Here is a 23,448-nt window from a genome sequence, read left to right on the forward strand (position 1 = left end):
GTAATTAGTAAGACCTGAAAATGATATAACTGCGCAGTGCTCAAACGCTATGAGCGTGAGGGCACAAGGAAGCGTACGACCATACGCACACCAAGGCACCACTTTAACCTTACATAAAACCGTGCAGCTATTAAGGCCAGCCCAGGTCCTCCTCAAGCGTCTCACTCCTGTGCTGGCAGCAGCTTTCCTGAGGCCGCATCAGAGCAGGACCCCGGAACTGATCCGCTGGCAAACAGGGCGGTCTCACGGAGACAGATGAGTTTCCAGACCCACAAGTTATCTTTAGCCAGTTATACTCGCATTTCCTTACTGTTTTCACAACGGGCAGCTTCGCTTTTATTTCCAAGCAGTCCCAAAGCTTGCCGCAACTTGTAGTTTCCAAAAAAAGTTGTTGAAAAGCAGGGGCCCTGAAGAACATACACTGAAACAAACCAACACTGCAACAAACCCAGGAACAGCAAGGAGCATCCCCGCTGCTCCCCATTCACCACAAGCTTTGCCAGGCGCTTTCATAACACCCACTCCTTTTGCCCGAAGCAACACAAAGGCAGCGGCCGCCAGGCCGGGCAGGGCTCGCACTTCCACAAACCGGCCGAAGGGAAGAAAACTGCGGGAGAACCCCGACTCCCTGCCCCAAACGCCTCCCCGGCCGCCCTCACACGCGAGCGCGGTGGAGACCAGGCGGCCCCGCCAAGGTCCCCTCAGCACCGCCCGCTTTCACCGGAATCCAAAGTGCAGAGCCCCGAGAAAAACCCCGCACCCCAATAACCCCCCGCCGCCCGGAACGGCACCCGGGGGCCCAGAGGCGGCACCGTACGGGCGGGCACGAAGCACCAGCGGGTACTGCCTCCCGAACCGCCCCGGCCCGCCGCGCTGCTCGGGCCCCCTGGAGCCACGGGGCGGCCCTCAGAGGGCCCGGCCCGGGACAGGAGGCCCGGCTCACCTTCTCCTCCACGCAGTTGACGATGATGGAGGGGTACTTGCGGCTGAGCCAGCGGAAGAAGGCCGGGACTCCCATGGCGGGCCGGGGGCGGCCGGACCGCGGCTCTGACGAGCAGCGCTTCCGGGGGCAGAGGGCAGCGCGGGGCACCGTGGGAGAGCGCGCGCGCCCGCGGCGGCGGCGGGGGAAAGGGAGGGGGCAGTCACGTGAGGCGCACGCGGCGGCGTCGCCGCCATCTTAGAGTGCGCAGGCGCGGGGAGGGGGGAAGGCGCCATGGCGGTGTGGGGGGAGAGGCGGCGGGTCGGTCTGCGGGCTGTCCCCGGGCTGTTTTCCCCCCTCCCCGGCTCCTCCCAAGCTCCCTCTGCCCTGCCGGGAGGGTCCCGCCGCCTCACCGCGCCCCTGGGCCCGCCGGGGGCTCCTCAGACGCAAGGGTGACAGGCGGAAGGGAAAGGGCTGAGAGCAGACGTGCGCCTGAGGCAGCAGGCTCTGTGTGAAAACCTGCCTGCGAGTCACAGGAAACCTCGTCGGGAAGGGGGGAAAAAAAGTAGCTGCCAATGCGGGGTGGTTTCCCGCTTCTGTGGGGTGGTTTAGGCGGGTGACAGAAGGGGTTCAGGGCACGGCCGCACCGTCACAGCTACTGCTGTGGTAAGGAAACGGGTGGAGGGGGAGGCTGGGCGTGAGGCCTTTCCCTGGCCAGGAGAGGGGGTCCCTTGGCACGGGGGGGGCTTGTGGGCACTGGGGGCTCTTGGCAGCGGGTCAGAGGGGCAGGTGGGCAGCAGAATCCAGGAGCGTGAAACCGCTCCGTGCCACCCGTGGCAGCGGCAAGAGGCAGCGTAAAGAAACCCAGGCCCATCGCTTTGCCCGTCGCATAAGCAAATACTATTAAGTTAGCCGTTTGACAACGTTGAAATGGAATTAAACCTTCGGGTATTAAACGGGATTAACACAAGGAAGATTTTGTGCTCTGCTGTGTCCTGTCGCTATACGCCGACTTCATTAGGAGGGCAGTGACGGGGGTGAGGACATGAAAAAGCAGCCTGGGAATCATTAACAAAAATAACAAACCTCAGCAGCACTTACTGAGTCAGTGCCGCTGACTTGGGGGGGGGGGGAACCTTGCTGCCTTGCTAATTTGCTGTAGAACACATTAACCCAATATTGTATTTCTCATTATTCTTAGCCTCACTTAGCTGTTGTTAAGCCATTTTCTGTTGTCACTCCTCTTAATAAAATCTGTGACTTGAATAAATTTCCCCAGCAACTTTGTATTGGCACCGCATCTGCGGTATCAGCGAAAGATCGTCCTTTATCTGTTCCTTACAAAACGTACCCTGATTGAAGTTTCCCATTGTAGTGCTTCTCCTCCTGGGATTTAGTATCGAGCAAGGCGGCTTAGTATGAACATTTTGTTTGTATTGATGGGCAATCAGTTGTTGTTCTGATAATGCTGAAGAAAACAGACGACAGCAGCCCTAGCAAATGCAAATGAAACATGATCACCTTATCTTATAATTGCTTGCGTAAACAAGCGCTGAAAAAAATTAAGACTGCAACAAGCATTTCCTTGGAAAAAAATTAAGTTTTTGCTAAAATGAGCTCCTCTCTCCTGGGAAGCGACGCCAGCTCTGTCATTGCCCCTTTTGTCCGCCCCTACACGCGAGCTTGATTTGGTCAGCGGACGTACGGGCGCGTGAGGTGAAACTTCGCCTCGCGAAAAGAGAACGCAGCGCCGAGTCGTTGCGCGTACACCGCGGGAATACGGGAAGACTTTTCGTTGCAGTGTTTTCCGCAGATGAGTGGCGTGCTGATTTAAATCTGTTCGGGCTGTATTGATTACAGTCCCCCTGTCCATCAGCATCATCCGTCATCGTCGTCGGGCTGCTGGTATGACAGCTGTGAAGGAGCGCAATAGAGGTGACTGGCAGAATGTTTTGCATCTAATGAGCCCGCGCACAATAAGAGTATAATAAATAACGCTCAGGAGGAACTCGGCTATCGCTTCAACACCGAAAGAGAGATACTGCCTCGGCAGCGCTCCCAAAGCCATCTGTCATCTGTCACGGGCTGAGCTGGACCCAGGGAGTGGAACGCGCCGCATATCGCATGAGGAGATACACAGCGGGCTGACATCGAGAACCCCGGATCGCTCGGGAGCAGCTTAAAGCTACAAAGGCCCCGCAGATTGGGTGCCATGTTACTTAGCAGGGGCTGCTAGAGAGGCTTTTTCCAGATGAACCTTGGTCTGAGGTTCACTGCAAAGTCACGCAGCCGCAGCCTGCCTGTGGCGCGGCGTACCTGTGAGCTTACATTTAGCAGATGGCAAGGACCATTGGGGATGAATTACTGCGGCGTGGGGGCAATCGGAAAAAAGCAGGAAGGAGCAACGAGCCGGGCCCAGCCCTCGGCCCCGATACAGGCCTGCAGAGGACAACCGCCCTCCAACACGCTGCCGGGGCAAGCCCGCTGAGATGCCCCAAACCTGCCCTAGAATCGGGGAAGGGCAGGGGGCCGTTTGCTGGCTGCACCGGCTGGCCAGCCACTGAAGGGAGCAGGCACGGAAGCCCTGGCACAGCGGGGGACGGTAAAGCCTCCGGTGACGTCCAGCTCCGGTCGAGTCCCACCGTCACACCCGCCATCAGCCCTGGGCTCGCAGGCGCCAGCTCCGTCCTTTGCGCATTGGGTTTTCCTGTTCTTGGAACGCTGAACCCCGCACCACTGCCAGCGCCAAATGGAAACCCATGGCACTACAGCAAGCACCTGTACTAAGGGGCTCTTCCCCTTCAGGCCTTCTGCGAGCCTTCCTCTCGTATTCTCGAGCTTGTCGCGGGCTACACGCTCTTTTTATTAAATTGAATATTGTTACCATTTTAAAATTGGTTTTGATGGACTGGGCCCAAAGATGGGTGCCTGTATTCAAAGATGCAATACTGCTTTGCAGAGGAGTTTAATTGGGGTGCTGCTTTTTGCTTTTGAACTGATCGTAATTATGAACAGATTTTTTTATTTTTTTTAATATGTGCCCTGGTTTCTCCCTTCGAAAGAAAATCTCATGTTTAATGAACTTAATTTTAGATAAAAGGAATTAAAAGAAGAAAATTAAAAATGCATGAAGCTCCTAGAGTCATCCAATTACTGTGATGTCCACACAGCAATGCCAGTGTGGATTTTACAAAGCAAGGAAACGCAGAAAATCACTGGGGCTCGCCACATGTAAATGCTGCTCTATTCCAAAACGCGCTCAATTAGAAATGTACATTTTATGCATTTCTTCTTCTTGATCTGGTGCAGAAGATAAAGATCAAACATGCCAGCCCACCCTGCGGGGTGTAGGCATGCATACCCAGAATGCTCGCTTGCTTTTTTCAAAACCCCATCTAGCTCTGCAGTCAAAATATTAGAATATGTACCAGCATGGGAAGGGGACGGTCTTTCCGCTCGCAGTGCAGCAAAAGCAGCGGCCAGGTTTATTCCCCAAACCCCCCCCAAATCAGCTCAGTCTTAGGGGCAGGATTGACATCAGGTACGGAAAAGACTTAGTGGTTAAGAGAAAGCGCACACACACCCTCCCGGAGGCCGTGTATAGTACTGAGGAACGTTTATTCTGCATCTAAATTTCCTTTGGCTATAAAGCGATGAGCTGCACTTTAGAGAGCAGCACTCTCACTATGTCCAAGATGATGTTGGTTGTTTCTTCCCAAAAGAAGCGGGGGGAATCAATCATAGAAATCATCAAATTCATCTTCTTCTGTACCATGAGTTTGGGGGCGCAAAGCGGCCTCAATCTCGGAGCTGCTGTCGTCAGATTCACCCCAGAAAGCTGTGGGTGAGGAGAAAAAAAAAATTATAAATGACATAAACATGGAAAAGATTTTATGTCACAGGTGGGATCATTTTACAGCTCTCCGGAGGCAGACAGACACCACAGCTTATCGAGCAGGTCAGAGGTTTGAAGACTGCGAGAGCCGGGTGCGTGTTTCCGGTGGCGCGAGCTGTCACCACGCGTGGTCTGCGACACTGAGCTGCTGTGGCTGACCAGCGGGCTCGTCCAGAGGTCCCACTCCATCAGCCCTCGAGGTGGCTTGGGACAACGTTTCCACTCCAAGCAATTTACTTGACCAGCTGCTGCCTGAATTACGGCTTTGTCTATTATCTTCCACTTTCTCTCTCTACTTGACCCTGCGGTGAAGTCACGGTCTGACCATGACATCACAGAGTTGGCATAAAAATGGCAATGATGTCACATGTGAAAAATCACCACTTTGAGATAGGATCAAATGCAGGCAAGACGGACTGCAAAGACCTGCACGGCTTTAACAAACAGCTCTGGGAACTAGCAAATAATTTTACTGAAATAAACAGAATCACGTTTAAATTCGCAGTGCCAGAGAGACGCCTCAATACGTAAATTCATCTGACCTGCGGAACAAAAGAGAAGCGAAAAGCCTGGCACGCGGGAAGCGTGGGTCAAGCCCGATCCCTTGCGGAGCCGCGCTGCCTGCCTGCTCCTACACCGCTTTTGAGGGCTGCGCTTCGTCCGAGGCAGCACGACGGCCGCCATGCCCCAAGCGAGGTGCAAGACTGGGCGACAGGGAGTCAGGCGGCAGGAGAGGGGCAGGCTGTCGTACCTCACGCGGGGATTTCAGCTCGACTGAGGCGCTCTCAATGCGTTCGGGGCTTTTGATGGCCCCGAGCTACATAAACATCTTATCTACAAATGCAGCAGCTGCATCTTTCATCCTATATCCCTGGCCCCCCGGACTGCAGGTCTGCGCTCGGCCGGGAAGGGCAGAGTGGTGCTGGCTGCACCCGGCGCTCGCTCCCACGCCGAAAGGTGCCAAACCCCCAACTCCCTGAGAGAGAAGGAAACGGGGGATGCGGAGCGCCTTTCAAACAGCCCCAGAGCAGCCATCGCGTATGGCATCCTTAAGCCAGCTCAGCTGCCGCACCGCTAAAACATCTTCTGTACCCTTGGGGAGTGCTCAGCTCAGAGCTCTCCCTGCTCCCCGCGCTGACTTCGCTTACGGGAGGCTCTGTCAGAGGTGACTTCAGACACCGGGGGTCCTTCTGGGGGTTAGAGAGAGAAAAACGAGATGCCGGGGAGAAGGAAAGCACACAGGGCCCCAACGCCCACTTAAAAGAAAGCCTGCTTGTTCACAGAAAAAAAATTGTTCTGGGGTTTTTGTTGCAGGTGCACGGGCACCTTTGTGCACCGACTAGTTGTAAGTGTGCACACACATGTGCTGCTGCCTACCAGTTGTAGGTGTGCACAGCCATGCTGCTGCCCGCCTGCCGCTGCACCCTGTATTGCAATGGGAGGATAGGAAACGGCGGGGTTTCCTTCTTTAGCTTTTCTCCCTGCTATTCACCACTGTTTGATCTAAACCCTGAAGCAAAGATCGCTCCTTCCACAGCCAGTGCACTACAAAACACATCCTCTCTCGTCCAGAATTTGTCATCGTCAACTATTTTCTGTGTAGAGACAGGGAAATTCCCATCTCCTTAGGCCCATATTTTATATGGTTCCATGGTGTTGTCCTTAGAGGTTTTCCACAATACAAATTGCACTTAGAAAGACATCTGTTTTAAATAGCATAACATTGGGGGTTTACCTTTGGTTTTTATAGCTGCCACCGTTCCCTTCCTGGTTTCAGTCCTGTAAAAGAGAAAGATTTCAAATAATCAGCACAATGTCACAAAATTAAGAGAATGTCAGTTGACTTTTTTTCTTTTTAAAAACTGAGATGGTTAAAAAAAAAAAAATCAGTAACTTCTGTAATTACTTTTCTGTTTTTAAATAACTATTTCATCAAAGGTTTCTTCACTTTTATGTCTTCTAAAAGGTGGAGGAATTACCATGCAGCAGGGACACGGGTCCAGATGTTCAGGCAGCGTGACCTGGAGCCATCCCTCGGTAACAGCGCGGATTTACACCAGTAGTGAATTAGGGGCACAAAGGAGCAGAGCTCCGTCTATCTTTTGCAGCTTTTCAGATAATGCAGGGAAAGTAAAGAGAGAAAAAAAAAAAAAGCAAACGCAAATAAAAGCACCCCCACTGCTGCCCACTGAGGTTCTCCAGCCCCTTCCTGCCGGCGCGCTCCTCCAGCCCAGCCACCGGGTTCCCATAGCATCACCCGCGTCCCTATGTAAATGTGCAACCTCCCGGCTGCCTTTGATCTACCTTGATGTATGTGCAGTTGCGATTCTGTTCTGCTAAATGACTGCTCTTGTGCCTGGAGCATCACAGGCCCTTTTGAATCTCTCAAACAAGCTGGAATCATTTTGATCTTTTGTGTGTAGCGTACGTATTGTGTTGGTGCTGTGAAATAATCACATAGGGGCAACGATGTAGGAGAATTAACTGTTATATTAATGGTCCTGCAATAAGCTCTAAAAATAAAGCTTCAGCTGATTTTAATAATCAACTCCAACAAAAATCAGAGATATTTGTGACATTACTGTGCGAACTAGTAAAATACAAGCAAACATCAGGCTGCAGCTTGAAGCTGTTCCCGCAGTCAGAGCGGGACCTGATCAGCTGTCAAAAATTTCATGCGTTTTGCTCCGTTCCATGTGAAGACAGGGCAGCTGATACAGAAGTGCTTAAAGTGCGAGTTAAAAATATTCTAACTACTGTTGGGCAGGCGGCTGTGAAGGAGATACACAAAAAAAGCAGAGATGATTCACTGCCTGGCTTAGCCCACTGCATTCGGTAAGAATTTGGGATCGCAGCTGGAAAGCTAGACTTAAAGCAGGGGGAAATCTCGTTACGTTACAGAGACTTTCCCTTTTAAATAAAGGAAAGTTCACGCTGTTTAAGTCTCATTCCTTTTCTAAAGGCTGTGAATGCTGCGGGCACACAAGCTCCCTCTCTGCAGATACACAAAAAATTCCCGGAAATGGCGTGTTACACGTAGCCCAAGTCCCACCAAGATACCCAACTGAGGCCTCAGTCCTCGTAACGAGTAACGGGACTGGTTGAGCATTAACAATGCGACATAATATTAACTTCTTATTTCCTCAAGTAAAAAACTAAGTTAGCCTTCAAATGCTTATCCGAGGTTTTGTTAGCATGCCATCCAAACCCCTTTCCGTTTCCCTCAACCCCCACGCTGTGTTATACTTCAGCTTCTCGTTCAAATACATTTACTCAACAGTATTTCCAGCAAGCATTTTAAGTCTGGGCCCCGGGCTGAGTCCCGCCATACGCTGCACGCCCTTAACTCTTGCTCGCTTTGGTGAGATTCCACGATCCTCAGCGCTTCCCAGGAGGAGCTCCGGCACATCCCAGGCTCAGCCCGTAAAAACGCTCTCGAGAGGCTGCAACTCCGGCGGCTGCATCGCTTTTCCCCTGGGCGTAGAACGAGAAACCACTTGTTGCTGAGCCTCAAATTGAGAGGTGACTTCTGCGGCAGCCCGCACGAGAACCGTTTTATCCTCAAGTAGTTCAGTAAAACGAGATCAGGCGGCTGGCAGCGACCGCTTCCGCTGCCGGCTGCTTCGTCCCCCTCGTCAAGGAGGGAAGGCGCGTGGGGCTTCGCTGTTCAGGGAATACTGAGGTCCCTACAAGTGATTTTTTTTTTTTTTTCCTCTCCCTCTCGGCTTCTCTCAAGCCCAAGCCCGGATCAGGCAGGAGAGGACGGGCCCCGAGGCTCTGCCACACCAAGGACCACCACGCACAAGGTGGGGCACGGGAGCACCGGGGCTCGGGCACCTCGACCCAAACCCGTCCGTTTGTTGGGGTTCATCCTGGTGCCCTGGAGCGGCGATTCGCTCCCAGCAGAGCTGCAGCTGCACGCCGGGAGCTGGGCCCTAGCGTGAGAGAGACGGGAACAGGGCATCAGCGGAGGCTCGGCATGAAAGCTGTCGGCTCACCAGCGCCTGGGGAGACGGGGAAAACGGAGCCGGGGCAGCAGAGAGGCCAGATCGGAAACCGCAGCTCCGCCAAAGCAAGGCTGGAGAACGCTGCACAATAGCTGTGTAACAGGGAATAAAATCCTTGAGTTGTGTCTGAAGCCTTAGTCAAGGCTGATCCGATGCAAGAGGACCTCTGCCTTGCAAAACACTCGCGTTCAGGAATTGGCAAGTTCAATCATGAAAGTTATCATCTGGCAGACTGAGCACACAATGACCACACGGACCTCCGCCGAGAAATTTTAGGAGCGTAAATGAAGTAAGGCCAGTTGCACTGCCTCGACTAATCCCCTGTTGTGACCCTTCGATATCCATTTACACATTTGCTTCTTCCCTAAAATAATTCCAAACTGAATCCGGGCTTTAACAAAGAAAAAACCCAAACCAGTTTAACTTCAAAGGGCCTTTTAATCTCTCCTTTACTTGGATGAAATGGGCTTTTTGTATTGAAGATGCTGCAACAATAAGAAATGAAAAAGCTCAGAGAAAATATTTTTCCCTCTGTAAAGAAAATTAATATTAAGAGGAAAATACCAGACCAACAAAAGCCAAGTTAACAGAGATGGCTCACTGAAAACCAGCAGAAACATGTTTACTTTAGCCTATCTTTTTGCTAAAGCACCTGTTGAACCTCTATATTTTAGTGTTGAGTGAAAGAAGACACCCAAATGCCAAGGGGGAAAAACAAAACAAGAGAGATGCCCAGTTGCTTATCTTCCCCCCCCCAGACACAAAAAAGCTACCCGAATGTCAAGGGAAGGGGGAAAAAAAAAATCCACCCACCACCAGACCAACAAAAACCCACTCAAGCACCCAGAGGAAAACTGCCATTCAAACACCAAGTTTTATCAGAAAAACAAACACACCGCAGAGTGCTGGCAGCACCGACGCTCCCGCTAATCTCGCCAGCAGCTCGAGCCTGCGCGGCTCCGTCCTGTGCGCCCGGCAGCACCCGCGGAACACAAATCCGGCTTCGCTTTTTCACGGGGTGGTGCTTACGAACCCGCAGCAAGAGAAGTGGTGAAGCCTCTCCCCAGCAATATGTGAGGACATAGAGCTGCAGATTTGTCTTTAAAAAGTGGGGTTTTTTCCCCAGAAGTATCTAAAAGCCTTGCGAGTGAGCCAGCCGGGCTGCTCGGTGGCAGCGGCTGTGCTGTGACTGTCTAGGTTGGTGCCCCCGTGGTCACAGGCTTTCCTGCCAGCCCCTGCAGAAACCCGATGGCTCTAGCATTTTCTGCTGATGGCTTACAAGAAATTGGGCATCACAGAAGTGTTCCTCACCCTGGAAAGTCAGTATAAACTAAAAAAAAAAATAAAATCCATTCAACACACCAGAATTGGAGCAACAGTATTGAATTTAAATAGTTACACTGCAAATAGGATGATCTTTATTTTAGAATACCAAGGTCTGTATCAAGCTACATTTAAGACTCTTCTCTGCTTAGATACACCATGCTGAAAAAAAAACCCCAAAACCCAAAAACCAACCCACGTTCCTGCCCAGAGGAACCGGTGGCAGACAGCCTCGCAGTGCTGTGATGAAGCTGTGCTGGAAAGCGCCAGGCACCGCTGCAGAACTAAACCCCGTTGGAGAGTGTTGAGATAGATGCTGCCGCCTCTCCCCGCAAACCGTTGCCCACCAGTATTCGTCCAGCATCGCCCCACGCTGAGCGCTCCCAGCCCCAAACCTTTGGGATCTCTCCTGGGAGCCCCACCAAAGGTGGTGGTTCCCCCCCTACCCCGGAGCGGTTTTGGGGGGATGCGCGGAGCCGGAGTGCCCCCCGATGGCCAGCCCGGTGTTAAACATCGCCCCCGAGAATAATTAAGAGGATGAATTATAATCTGCCAACTTTTATTTGCAGATCATTACATCTGTATTTGGTAAAGGCGGCTTTCGACTAGAAAACAGCCCTTGGAGAGCAGACCAGATTGCTTCCGAAAGACACAACAAAGTTTAAAATACTGTCCTGCCGAATTAAAATTGTTCATTGGTTCTCAGCCGATAACACATCTTTAATCTCCAGATTATTTTGAAACGAGACGGCGCAAACAAGCCAAAGGAAAAAAAAAAAATAAACTGCTTGCATCAAACCCTCGGCGTTACGCAGAAAGCTAGTGACCTCCGCTGGCTGCGGCCATCGCTACAGGCCCGGGAGATGCCACACACATCGCCTGCCGCCCCCTCGCACGGAGGGATTCAGCCCTGACTTCTGGTACCTCTTCCCCCAAGTAACCGTATAACCTAACGCGCTCCTTGCTGCTGCAAACCGCTAACTCGTCAAAGGCCAGTTACCTCCGCGCGTGTAAATATTCTCTCGGTAAAGTAAACGAAGCCAGGAAAAAGTAGTTTTATAGCTCACGGCAGAGCGGGATGGTGTTTGCAGGAGAGGAGGAAGCTCTGGCATGCACCGCCGAACAAAAGGGAACAAGTGGTCTTTACTCGGAGAGCAGCTTCCTATTAAGACTCACTCCTTCGTACATTATGCCTTTCATCCCCACTCAACCACAAAATGATTTTGCTGTAGGAAATACAATGGCAGAAAAAGATTTACATTGAAAGAATCTTTAATAATAAACTGTTGCAGATCTGCCTACTTCCCCATGATTTATAATACAATAAACATCGGATTCTATTAAGTCTCATGCACTGAAGACACGCACTGAAAACCCGAATATGAAAGCCCTCAATTCTTCCCGTCTCCAGCACCATAATAGTGAAATGAGCATGGATAAATGTGCTAAGAGTATCTCTTTGCATCTTTTATAGCTTGTGTGTATTAATCTGTAAAGCTTATTAAGAAAGTCATTGCTATGCAAAGCAGCACCCAATCTCTTTCTCTTGCTTTTCAACAGAGCGCAGTGTTTAGCCAATAGGACCGGTCCCCGGCCCCTCATTCCGCATTCATAACATGCAACATTTGCACAATGTATCTCTCAAAGGCTGCTGAATAGAAAGCCTTAATACTCATGTAAACAACTGCAAACCAATTACTTAATGAATCAGGCCCACACATAATGAGGTGCCAGACAAAGAGCTATAAATGCATTTTTGCGCCCGAGCCTCTGCTTTAAAGTAAAATCCCTCAGCTGTAGTTTGGGCTTAACTGGCACATCATAATTATTGTCTGGAGGACATCAGAGGAAGCCATTTTTTTTATTTAGGTCCAGCAGGGTCTTTCACGAGGTCACTCATCAGCTCAGTGACAAAACGGAGCAAAGAATTTATAAAAAGTACCACCGCGGTGCTACACGGTTATGTTTATTCTCAAGTAGTGGGTTTCGAGACCACTTGTAAAAGCAATAAAGCCCGAGAAGTGACTGCACTAAGTGGAGCGCTTAAATGTGAGCGGCCAAGAAACCGCGCCGCGTCCCGGCCGCAAACAAGCGGCCGGCCGCCCCTTCCTTTTCTCCCTCTTTCTCACTGCTTTCCCCGCTCGCCGTCCTCGCGGAGCGGGTGCCAAGTGCCCAAAAGCAAGAGCTGCTCCTAAACTCCGTGTTTCCACGGCTGCCTTATTTGTGACTGCTTTAGAAAAACTAACTTTAAGCTGTTCTAAGAGATTTTTCTTTTTTTTTTTTTTTTTTTTAAAGCAGCAGCATCACGTATCAGCGCATGAGGTGCGCTTGCTTCTCTGTGCTGAATGGCATGGAATTATAGGGCAGAGTGAATGATTTTAAAAATCTATCGCAAATAAGAATTTGAAAAAACCAGCAAAACCCAAACATACGCCATATGAGCAGCATCTGAAAAACGCAGAAGTGGCCAAACGCATTATTAGCGAGCAGTGCAACATCCAAGGGGGAAAAAGCTTGGAGACTCTTTTTAAATAAAAAAATAGTTCATTTTAAACTATATGTATCTTATTCAGATGCTTCACAGTGATCCTGTAAGCAACTCCTTCGGGGCCTGATCCTTCCCTTCCTGCTGTTCTGGGCTTCAGTGAATGACTAAAATTTAACATTTAAAAATTCACATACAGGACCACCCTTGCATTTCATAGCGTTAGGCAGTATGATTTGGAACATCGAAGGTCCAGAAAATTTAAAAAGAAAAAAAAAAGAAAAAAGTTTGAGCATAAGACTATAAGAATTAATCCCAAAGAACAGCACGAACGCGATTCATCAACGTTGTATCACGACTTGGCTTTATTTACTGCACTTGAGGAATCACAGGAACGCTGTGATTTTGACACAACATGCAGAACACCACTCGCAAAACTGGAATCGTCTTGCATCAAAGCTGACCTCATCGATAACAGCATAAAAAGCTGCAGAAGGACAGCCATGCCATGTAAACAGGAGTTAAACGTTTATCACGACGCTCGGAAGTCTCTCCTGAGTGCTACCGACGGCGGGTTTCACGCAGGAGCAGCGGCAGCACCCGCCTGCCGGGCCGTTCTAGTCGGAGCAGAGAAGGATCTAACGCCCGGCCAACATCCCTGCGCTGCACTACATCCCCGCGCTGCTGCTGCCTGACCGCCGATGTGGTCACTGCCGTTCGATTACCGGTACGTGCCGGTGACGAACACAAGGAACATCCAACAGAACCGCTCAGGGACCCACAGGGAACTGTTGCAGTTTATAAACAAACCACAGAACAACTTTTTTCCTGGGTTTGGTGGTTTTTTGTTTTTTTGTTTTTTTTTTTTACAGAACAAACTGCACCCTTTAGGTACACGTGAGGCCATTAATTAAATATACTCGGATGGAAAGCAAGACAGCCGTGTTATAAATACCCCAGTATCAAATGTAAAACCCAACGCCGAGGCCATGAAAAGCATTATCCAGTTACAGCTAGTTTACATCTCGGATACAGGGAGAAGAAACCCACCACTTTATTTCTTGAAGACTTTATGTTTTCTGTCTGCCCCTCTCCTGACAACTCCCATTGTCTGGCCGCTGAGTAGCCCTACTGAGAGCAGCTGTACACGCTAATTTGTGGTTCACTGAGATGTCAATTGAGTCTTAAAATGAGAAAACAACAGCTGCAAAACAATACTTGGCTTTGGCACAAATATTTTATAAGGTGTACAAAAGTTTAAGATGTTTTTAGATAAACATAAATACAAACCGTAACCCTAGACCAAGTAAAAACCAAAATAATCGGAGCTTCAGTCATTTTCTGTTGGCATTTCTCATTCTACAGAAGCATTTCACATGTTAAAGGAATTAACAACTTTACCTTGAGAAGGGAGGACTTTCTTTCGACGACGAACTACTTTCCGAATTCATTTCTTGGCTCCCTTTTGCTTTGGAACTGTTGTCACCAAGATCCCAACCTGTCCAGTAAAAACAGGAAACAAATTTTCAAACAACAGTGGCCGGGCCTTACAACAGTGAGCAGTCCCTACAGCAACACGCTCTTATTTTCAAACGGACACATCTCGGTTTGATGGCAAAGTCTAGAGAGGGGCATGCACCACACTGCTACGGCATCTGCCTCAAGACTGTTTGCTCATGAGTAGGTGGAAATCAGTTAAAAACACAGAAAACAAGACTCCCTCGCTATCAATTAAGTTATCTGATAATGATTTCTTATGAATAGTGACATTTTTTGCATGTTTTACCTTATTTCAGAAAAAAGAGCAAGCACTGAGATTCTCTTAAGAGCTGTATTGCATCATGGCAACTTTAAGCAAAAATTAAAGGATTTCTGGGCTCTCTTTACTCTTTTTTTTTAATCCTCGCGTTCTCCTTTAGGTAATCAGGAAGAAAGGTTATTTTTATTCTCCTTCCCCTTAAACGTGGATTATTTTGGATAGTTACAGTTCTCAATATTATTTGTTACATCAGTGTTTTCAACCATTCCCAAGTTAGAGCTGCACTGGGGAGACACAAACCTTGTGGGATCTTTACGACTGAAACAGCCAAACATCTCACTATTTTAAAATCTTTCATCCACGCTTCCCTTTCTTTCCTCCCCCCCTGCTCTGTATCTCATTTCCATTCTGTAAAGATTGATTTAAAAAAAAAAAAAAAAGAGGTAAATGAATTCATTCACTGGAATTGTACAATTACTCATCTTTGTACTCATTTCCAAAGAGCACGACGCTCCAGTACAAATCCCACTTTAAAAGGCTGCTTTGCATATATATATAGTCCTGAAATTATAAACAAGCCCTAATTGTTACCAACTTCATTCTATCCCAGGACAATTTAGTATTTCTGTACATCTTGGGTACTTTCTCGCTGGCTCCAGGGGATCACAGCACTGTTCCTGGATCTCAGCGGCACGAATCCCGCTGGGTCTCAGGCACTTCCAAGAGCAGGTGACCGCTGGCCGACTGGCACGGGACATGGGAGAGCTCGGGCACGAGGGCTGCGGTGGCAGCAGCGTCCTGCTCGCGGAACAAAGTCTGACTGCTTCCCAGAGAATGCACGGGGAAAAAGGGACATCAAGAATGGGAGGGGAAAAGAGAGAAGAGGAAAAAAGGGACACACACCCCCCTTCCCGTGAGGTACACAGGAATGCATCTGCACGCTCAGGGACGCGCTTCTCCTGCGCACAAGTAACTTTACTGCTGTCGAATGCTCTTCCCGTCCCTCCGGCAGCGGCACGGAGCCCGTCTGACCCAGGCGTACCTGCTGCCCCTTCCCAACGGCCAGGTCTCTGCCAGCGCTCCCAGAGCTCGCACCGGGCCACTGCTGTCGCACAGCTCTCCCTATGGCTTCTGCACGTGCACCAGCCTCAAAAGCCCATTCCCCCAAGCTTCCCGTGCCTGCGCTGGCTCCCCTTCCCTCCCAGCATCAAACAGTAGCACAAACTACTTGGTCTTCACCTTTAAGGCCCTTCAGAGCCCAGCTCTGCCCTACCTGTCAATTATAATACAATGCTGGGCTATCAATCCCCACTTCTGCCTTAGTTACACCAGACTGCCTTGCCAATTAGTCCAGTTCCCCTCGAGCATCTTTGTGCTGACTCACACCCCACGTCCCCTACAGAAGTGGGAGACCTTTCAGGAACTCCTAAGCCCCGCAGCTCGCCTCCCTGCAGAGCCTGCTGCAGCAATTCATCTGGGTGGCGGCGCCCACAAAGGGCTTGACGACGCGTAAGCGTGCAGCGACTGCTGCCTTGCGTGCTGAGCAATCACCTGGCTCTTACCTCCTCTTACCCCGCTCTTCCGCTTAATCCCTGCAACACCACCACGTCCGCAGCGTAAGTCGGGGGAAAGGAAGAGTCTCGGTTGCAGACGTGCGGCGCTGACAAGGAAACCAGCCCAACCTGGGCACGCGGCAACACTTGCTTCGCCTTTGTGAGCGAGCACAAGCGACTGGTGCAACATGCAGGGCAGGAAAGAGAAGACAGAAGTATGCTGCTAGGAGAGAAAGCCCTTAAGCACGTCCCTTCCTCCTGATAGGACTGCATCGTGACATAAAACCCTCGTGCGGACCATAAACCCAATCGTCCTGTTTAAGGTCAAATGCAACTTAGTTCAAAAACACACTTTTATTCTGGGGTGCACGTATGTTTCTGTTGTTTGTTTTGCCAGAAGCATCTACCTTGCCGTGTTATAACGGCACCCTCCCTGTCGCAGGCTGGGGACGGCCAGAGGCACACTGCGCTCAAACGCAAATACACGTTTTTCCCTGAGCACGCAGCAGAACGCAATAGCCCTGGCAAGAAAGATGCACCAAGTGGAGGAGAGGCAAAAAAAAAAGACAACCAAGAGAAAGTTCAGTTTACGCCACACCGGGAGCGTGCAGACCAAAACCCTTGGATGAAAGAATTGCCAGTGCCATAGAAACCGTTCAGCGGGGAGCAGCAGCAGCTCCTGAGAGCCATCTCCTCGCACCTCCTGGGCTGTACACAGGCTCGCTAAAAAGCACCTCTCCCTTCCCGTCCAAATTTGGTAAGTTTGAGTAAAAGCCAGATGCCATCTGCCTGACGTTCTCTTCCTAAGCGGTGTTTGGAAGGAGCAGCCTTGCCACACCGCCAGCTCTCGTGTTCCGAGACAGCACAGAAGCACCATAGGTGTGCAGGGGTGAACAATTTTGTTGAACAAAATGGGTGTAGTTTTCTTCATTAGCCAACAATGCCAGGGAAAAAACGCCATCATTGCATAATGACCCGCTATTATTTTGTTCCGTCGAACAGTTAAAGTGATTTCTAACCCAGAACGTACCAGCACAGAACTGAAAAGACGAGATTTCTCCATGAGTTCCCCCTATGGCCTAGGGTGCAGCATCTATCAGAGTTATAGCCAAACATCTCAGTAGCTAAAAAAGCAATGTGATGCAATTTTCTGCAAACGAAGAGATAAGAAAAAGCTCTTGGCTTCATACTTGCAACATTTATATCTTGCTAATTGTATTACCTCTCACAGAGGAAGCAGCTCACACTTTTTAAGCTTCAAAACCGGCATTAAAGCCCTTCACTGCAGCTAGGGTCCCAGCAGAGAGGAGTCATCTGCAGACCCCAAATCACCTTTCTATGAACAGTCTCCAAGAGTTTGCCTCTGCCTGTCTCGAAATGGGAAGGTAATTCACAAGGTTGCTGGTTTTCACAGTGCAGACTGGGAAAACAAATTGGTTGGTCATAGGCTTCATGCGTAGCCCTACAGTTGGTGAGCAAAACCGAAAGCTTTGACCTAAGCGACAAAGCACGTCGGCAAGCCGCAGAAGCGGTACAGTAGGTGCTGCTTTACTGGGAGACGAACAAGAGCACTTTGTATGCTACTCAAAAGCTATAAAGAGCTATCATCCATTATTTCCAATAACAATCAATAATCCTGTATGCAAAAGGAGGTAGTTGGAGGGCAAAAGACCCCAGTGCTTTTGCGGGCTCAACCCGTATCTGCATCTTCCTCCCGTGGGCAAGCGAGAACCTACGCCAAAAGGGACTTTGCTTTTCCCACCAATGAAATAGTTAGCAGCTTGGGTATTTCAGCTGTCACTGGGCTTCAAAGACACCAATGCCTTGAAGGGAATATTATCAGATCAGCTGAGCCCGCAAGCTGTGTAGTTGTACAGTTACCTTGGCAATAGTCATTGCCCTCGCGTTCACAAGTCCCGGTAGGTCTGGGCTGCCATACCACTAGGGCTTGTACCAAAATACAAAACTAACAATACTTCCTGCCCACAGGAACTTTAAATCTGAACGAGCTCCTCCACCACATTAACACTAATTACTGCACTTGCTGACAACCTACAAAGAGCTACGGGGGATGAAAGGCAGGCTGTCAGCTGCTGGGCCGCTGCCGGCACAAACGGCCACTCTGCAGCCTCCGCCTTGGGACCAGAGGTGTGAGTGCTGGCTGTACGCGGGCTCTCGTACGCAGCGATTTCCCTTGCGAAAAAGCTAAATGCTTGCGTACAGAGAGAGGATAAAGGCTACCTGCAAATCCAACAGAAGGATGAGCTCTTTGGAGAGCAGAAAGATGGAAAATCTCCAAATTAAAACCTGAGCAGAACACCGCAGTAACCAGTACCCAAGAGCAGGTCAAATACCAACAAATGTCTCTCCCTTCCTTTAAATGGAAAAAAGGAGAAACACTCTTACTGTAATAACAGACCAACGTACGATGCTATCCTCTTGAGAGGAGACACTTGGATGACCAGCGGACTCTGAGATCCTAGTGGAGCAAGCCGTCCTGTGAGAACACTTCCAGAAGCTGCTACCTCTGTTTAAAGATCAAAGAAGAATTCTCCCCCAGAATTCATAACTATAAAAAGACTCTGAGGTCTTTCAGGAACTTCAGTAGATGATATTTTACACTGCTCGACTTGAGTACGTAGTCCAAAGTAATTTAAGCAAAACATACAATCTTACGCTGTCCCAAGGTAGGTCTGCGAGACCACAACAGCGATTAATCCCATACAGATGAACTTTTTTCATAACAGCGGTTGCGAATGGGTTGATATCAAATGAAGCGAAAAGTTGGGCAGACTTATTAATGCCTTTATTAGTGCACTCCAAGTGGAACCTCGGGAACCTTTTAACTTCATGCTCAAAGGAGGACCTCACCGGGAAGGACGCGTGGGCGTGGGAAAAGCGTTGCCAGGATTATTGGCTCATTAAAGGTGACCTAAAAAGGAAACCAGAATTGGATTCGCACCCTTTCATGTTCCCTTATGATATATAAAGAAGGGCTATTTTTTTTTCCCTTCATAAGAGGGATTTTCCTCCTTATTTCTACATTAGAGATTTTATACCTGGAGAGTAGCTGGAAGGTGACATTCAAGATGTTGTGAAAGCGAAGCCTGATGAGTGGAGAAGTAACACCAGTTTTATTCAAATGCTTTACAGCTTTAACGTCTATTTAAATCAAAGGCATAAATGAAGGGTAGAGAGAGAACCTGGTTTTGTTAAAGATATAACAAACCTGCCCCTTCAATAAAATCACCAGTTTCCTACTCATAAATGAGACTCTTAAACAGTCATCCAGCAAAATAAGAAATAATGGATTTTATCCTTTCTTTCTAATCTCGCATTATTCGCCTACCTCAGGAGCAGCAAAAAAGCTGAACAATTTCCTTTACATGTCTTCCCACGATAAAAAAACAAAGCATCCATGAAGAAAATGAGAACAAGTCCACATATCCCCCTCTATCCTCACATAACCTGGTATAAAATGAGATTGCTATTAATAGCTACCGCCTCTCCGGGTGAGCCACACAAAAGGTAATCCCTTTAAAGTCAATTATCACAACGTGGCCTTCCACAAGCTTAGGACAAGGCTCTAGGGAAGAAACCATCTTTCTGCTAGGAGGTGCACTGCCCCACGCCCCCCAGTTGACTACGGGTTTGAAAAGCTGAGGTGTCCTGCCACTGGCTCGGGCGATGCTTGGGTGCAAGCCTCTGCTTCGAGGAGCTCCGGGCGCAGGCAGTCCTTGCCCAGGTGGTTTCGGGAAACAGCCTGGGCTGCCCGAGGGACACCTAACACCACCCGGCCACCGCTTGAAAGCCCTTTTCCCCAAAGCCACCCAGCTGTCTCCTTCCTCACCTACAGGCACTAAAGAAAAACCACAAACACTTTTGCAATGCTTACAGAATATTAGAATCAATATTTTGGTTTTTTTTTTTTTCCTGTAACAGAAGCAGAAGAAAAATAAACCAAAACCACCAAAGGATTTGTCAAGTGCCATCCCAGAAGACTGCTTGGAAGCACATCCACCCAGTTCTCACAATGAAGTCCATCAAAATCCAAAAGTCCCAAGGGTTCCAGTGTTTCAAACCAACATTTAAAGCCCTTAAAGAATGCAGCAAGTATTGGAAAAACCCCAAAATCTGTATCCCTTAAGCTTGGAAAAAGTTGTACAGCAAAACGGTCACGTACAGCATGGACATTAAATGACTTCAGCTAAAAACACAAAGACAAACCCTCAAACAAGTCATTTGAGCCCAAAAGACAACGTGCGGAGATGTTGCCTCTATTTTAGGTGCGGAACAATTTCAGTGCTACAGGGCTGCAGTCTACAGCAAATAATGATGAGCAAAAAGGAAAAAAGCGACAGGCTGGAAAGGCGAGGAGCCGGAAGAGAACAAGAAGCCCGGAGAAGATCACGGGCTGAAGATGAATCACATCTGAAAGGAGAGACTTCGCTTTCAAGTGAGATATGAAAAGCCTCACTCCTAGAGATGATGCGACCACTGGCTATGGGAAACACGCTGCAACAAAACAGTAAATAAAGCAGATTCAGAAAGAACAGATTTTAAACCCAAGTTACTGGTTTTAGTGTATAAATACTGAGAAAGTCCCTAATCTAAACAAATAGGAAGCACTAGTATTTGCACGCCCGCTCAGCAAGAAAGCTACGGGAGAAGCAGGGAAGGGGGACGTCCGCCGTGGCTTGGCTTTTGACCTGACATCTAACGCAGGAACAGCCGCACAGACCGTCAGGGTCCCCAGCAGGAAAAACTGCAATAGAGAATTCCCTAACACATCTGCATGCAAACCCACAGCTAAAACCAGTACTGACACGGCGTAAGATCCAGGGTGGGGAGAAGCAAACCAAAAGCATCGGCAGCTACGGAGACCCGAATGCAAGAGCCGGTATTCTCCTTAAAAAAACCTCCAGGATCGGTGATGGCATGAGCTGGAGGGAGTCACCATCCCTGGCATTGTTCTTGCTCGGACTCTCTGCAGTTTAGGGAACTTCAACCCCAATCCTGAAATTTGAATCCTCTTAAATTACAAATAAAATCGAACCAATCCCAAGAGTTGCAAAATTTTAGATTAATTTTCAGATGAGAAGTGTGTTTTCTTTCATGAAAAAGATTTAAGTGGCTTTTAATTCCTCTGAAAAGCAATGCAATTCATGTTTTAAAATACGAGGCCATGTGTGACTGAAGGACATTTTAAGAAGCAGGAAAGTGGAAAGCATTCTACTCTAGAAAAAAAAATAAAAATCTAAGTTTTATCGGGCTAACATAGGAATATTATTGCTGCAGTATAATTCAGGAATAGAAGCAGCACATTTTTATATTTCAGCTGCAAATTAGGCTCAAAAAAGCATCAGAGGAAAACCTCTATAGAGAAATGAATTGCTCTCTGAAAGACAGGCTATTTTGAAGCTGTAAAAGAGCAGAAAAGCAACAGCGAGCATTGCATAAGCAGATGCCCTCGCACCTTTCTGTCAGAGTACACACCTGCATAAATAAATATTTAGCCAAACATCAAAATTTATAAGGAAGCAGCCCACCACTTTGCAAAATCAGGGCAAAGCAAATTGAGACTCATTGCAAAGAGCCCTGCCCTGAATACTAATGCGTTATTGATACCCCAGGACCGAAAAGCAGCGACGTCTCGGGATCCTGGGCAAGGCTCGTACATCTGCTGCGGGAGGATCTGAACACGTCTCGATAAAGCCTTATTGCTAAAAATTTTGCGTTATCAGGCAGCTTTTGTAAGGGAGGCAAAGGCACGGCTTCCCAGCTAGCAGGGTTTTTCCCTGCGCTTATTCTAATGATACACATTCAATTACTCGAGAAAAGAAAAGAATCAAATCAGAAACATCTGTAGTTTGCCATATAATTACTGGATCTTCCCCATGGAGACTGACCTTTGTAACACTGATACCGGGACCTGAAAGGCTAAATGACAGGATATTCACATGGTTTAAATGTATAACATGATTACAAGGAATTAAATAGGCGCTGTTATTTTCCATCTTGGTTTATGTTAACATAAGCGTGGACTTTATGATCTTACATTTAATCTTTGCGCTCAGTATGTAGTAGCTGAATTTACTCACTATTAGTGGACCCAGACCACTAAAATGCCATGTTTTGATTATATAATAAAGTTGAATACTGGATTCGAGGTTAATATGCAGCCATTACTTTTACCTGTAATAGGAATCTTTTCGACCGCGCTTTCTTCCTTGCTCTCATCTTCACACCCGCTTGTGACTTCTGGATGTGAACACACCATAATGAAACACATTTCAAAGTCGCAGTGATCAGACTGGTTTGTTTGCTTTTAAGCCCTACTCCCTTTAATTTCTCACTTTTGTTATCTCTTGTTTATTGATCTAAACTATCCATTACCGTTCTTAAAAGAGGCGCCTACTGTGAACTTGCCTCGCATGCGAGGCTACCCTGCCTCTCTGTAGCTTCCAGAGAAAAGGACGAGCTAACCAAATGTCTTAAATTATTTAAGACCCAATGGGATTTAGGAAACAAACAGCCCACAGTAACTCTGCGATTTCGTCCAGCAGCCCGACAGCAGCAGCATATATCATACCGACCGCAGAAAATTAGTTTAAATCAAAGTCTCCAGGCTCATCCGTGGATAAAAGTCCCGTGAATTTAGGAGGCCTAGAGCAGTTTGTTTACATTTGCTGTGTAAAGAGCATTGCAACCTAATTGCCTGTCTCTTCCGGACTTTGATGTAAGGGATGCTCTCAGAGCAGACTGAGCGAGTTGCCGTCGCCGGTTATTACGCCGGACTAATATATTACTTCCTTATCTAAAGAAATTAGCTGGGTTTTCACAAACGCGTTCACCTTCTAAGCTCTGAAACTGCACTGCACACCCTCCTCAGCATGAACTCTTATTTTTGCAAATTTATTCTGCGATCTGGCTTTATAATAAAAGGCAACGAATATATCCCACAATTTCTAAACGGTAGACAGTTTTTGAAGATGTGCACACCCAGAGATCAGTTTTGAATAAGTGCCACAAGGCTTGCTTTTCTACTCCTGCAGAAAAAAAAAAATAGTCACAATAGGCATCGTGCATTTTAAGAAGTAACGAGAATGACAAACGATCCTGAGATATTTAGGAAAATTCCCTGACGTTCGTTACAAATATACATTAATTCGCCAGTTGCTATAATACAGTCCTCTGCAGATTTGGATAGAAAATACATATACAGAGATGAGGACGGTAAGTTGGAGCGCGTAGCCGGACCTTTTAACACTTGTTACCTTGTTCTCCCGCGCCGGTGAGCTGGGGAGAGTGTTTTGCCTGCTTTATTTCCCCGCCGTCATTTGGGATCGATGGCAAGCTGTAAGATGATTCATTACTCTGAATAGATGACCTATCCCCACACTCTTCTGGAAGGGCCTCTCTCAACACTGGTAGAGCCTGCAGCATTAAAAAAATAAAAATAGCCGCAGCCCTATTATCCTTCATCTCGAGCGTTTTCCAACATACA

General features: G+C 48.3%; 2 protein-coding genes across 6 annotated transcripts in view; both read right to left on the reverse strand.

Annotated features, from left to right (window-relative positions):
• Positions 1 to 1,116, reverse strand: part of XRN2 (5'-3' exoribonuclease 2) — a 49,292-nt gene extending 48,176 nt beyond the window's left edge. The window contains exon 1 of the mRNA XM_075749968.1: positions 944 to 1,116. Coding sequence (XP_075606083.1) covers positions 944 to 1,018 — 75 coding nt within the window. The 5' untranslated portion in view covers positions 1,019 to 1,116. The remainder of the gene's footprint in view (positions 1 to 943) is intronic.
• A 3,402-nt stretch (positions 1,117 to 4,518) lies between these two features.
• Positions 4,519 to 23,448, reverse strand: part of KIZ (kizuna centrosomal protein) — a 47,719-nt gene continuing 28,789 nt past the window's right edge. For 3 of the 5 annotated variants that reach the window (XM_075749972.1, XM_075749970.1, XM_075749974.1), the window contains 5 exons: positions 23,219 to 23,378; positions 22,137 to 22,202; positions 14,031 to 14,127; positions 6,550 to 6,593; positions 4,519 to 4,757 (listed from right to left, as the gene is read on the reverse strand). In XM_075749972.1, coding sequence (XP_075606087.1) covers positions 4,654 to 4,757; positions 6,550 to 6,593; positions 14,031 to 14,127; positions 22,137 to 22,202; positions 23,219 to 23,378 — 471 coding nt within the window. In that variant the 3' untranslated portion in view covers positions 4,519 to 4,653. The remainder of the gene's footprint in view (positions 4,758 to 6,549; positions 6,594 to 14,030; positions 14,128 to 22,136; positions 22,203 to 23,218; positions 23,379 to 23,448) is intronic. The other 2 variants (XM_075749971.1, XM_075749975.1) reach the window with 1 other exon arrangement.

This window comes from Balearica regulorum, chromosome 3 (genome assembly GCF_011004875.1).
Source record: "Balearica regulorum gibbericeps isolate bBalReg1 chromosome 3, bBalReg1.pri, whole genome shotgun sequence".
NCBI classification, from domain to species: Eukaryota; Metazoa; Chordata; class Aves; order Gruiformes; family Gruidae; genus Balearica; species Balearica regulorum.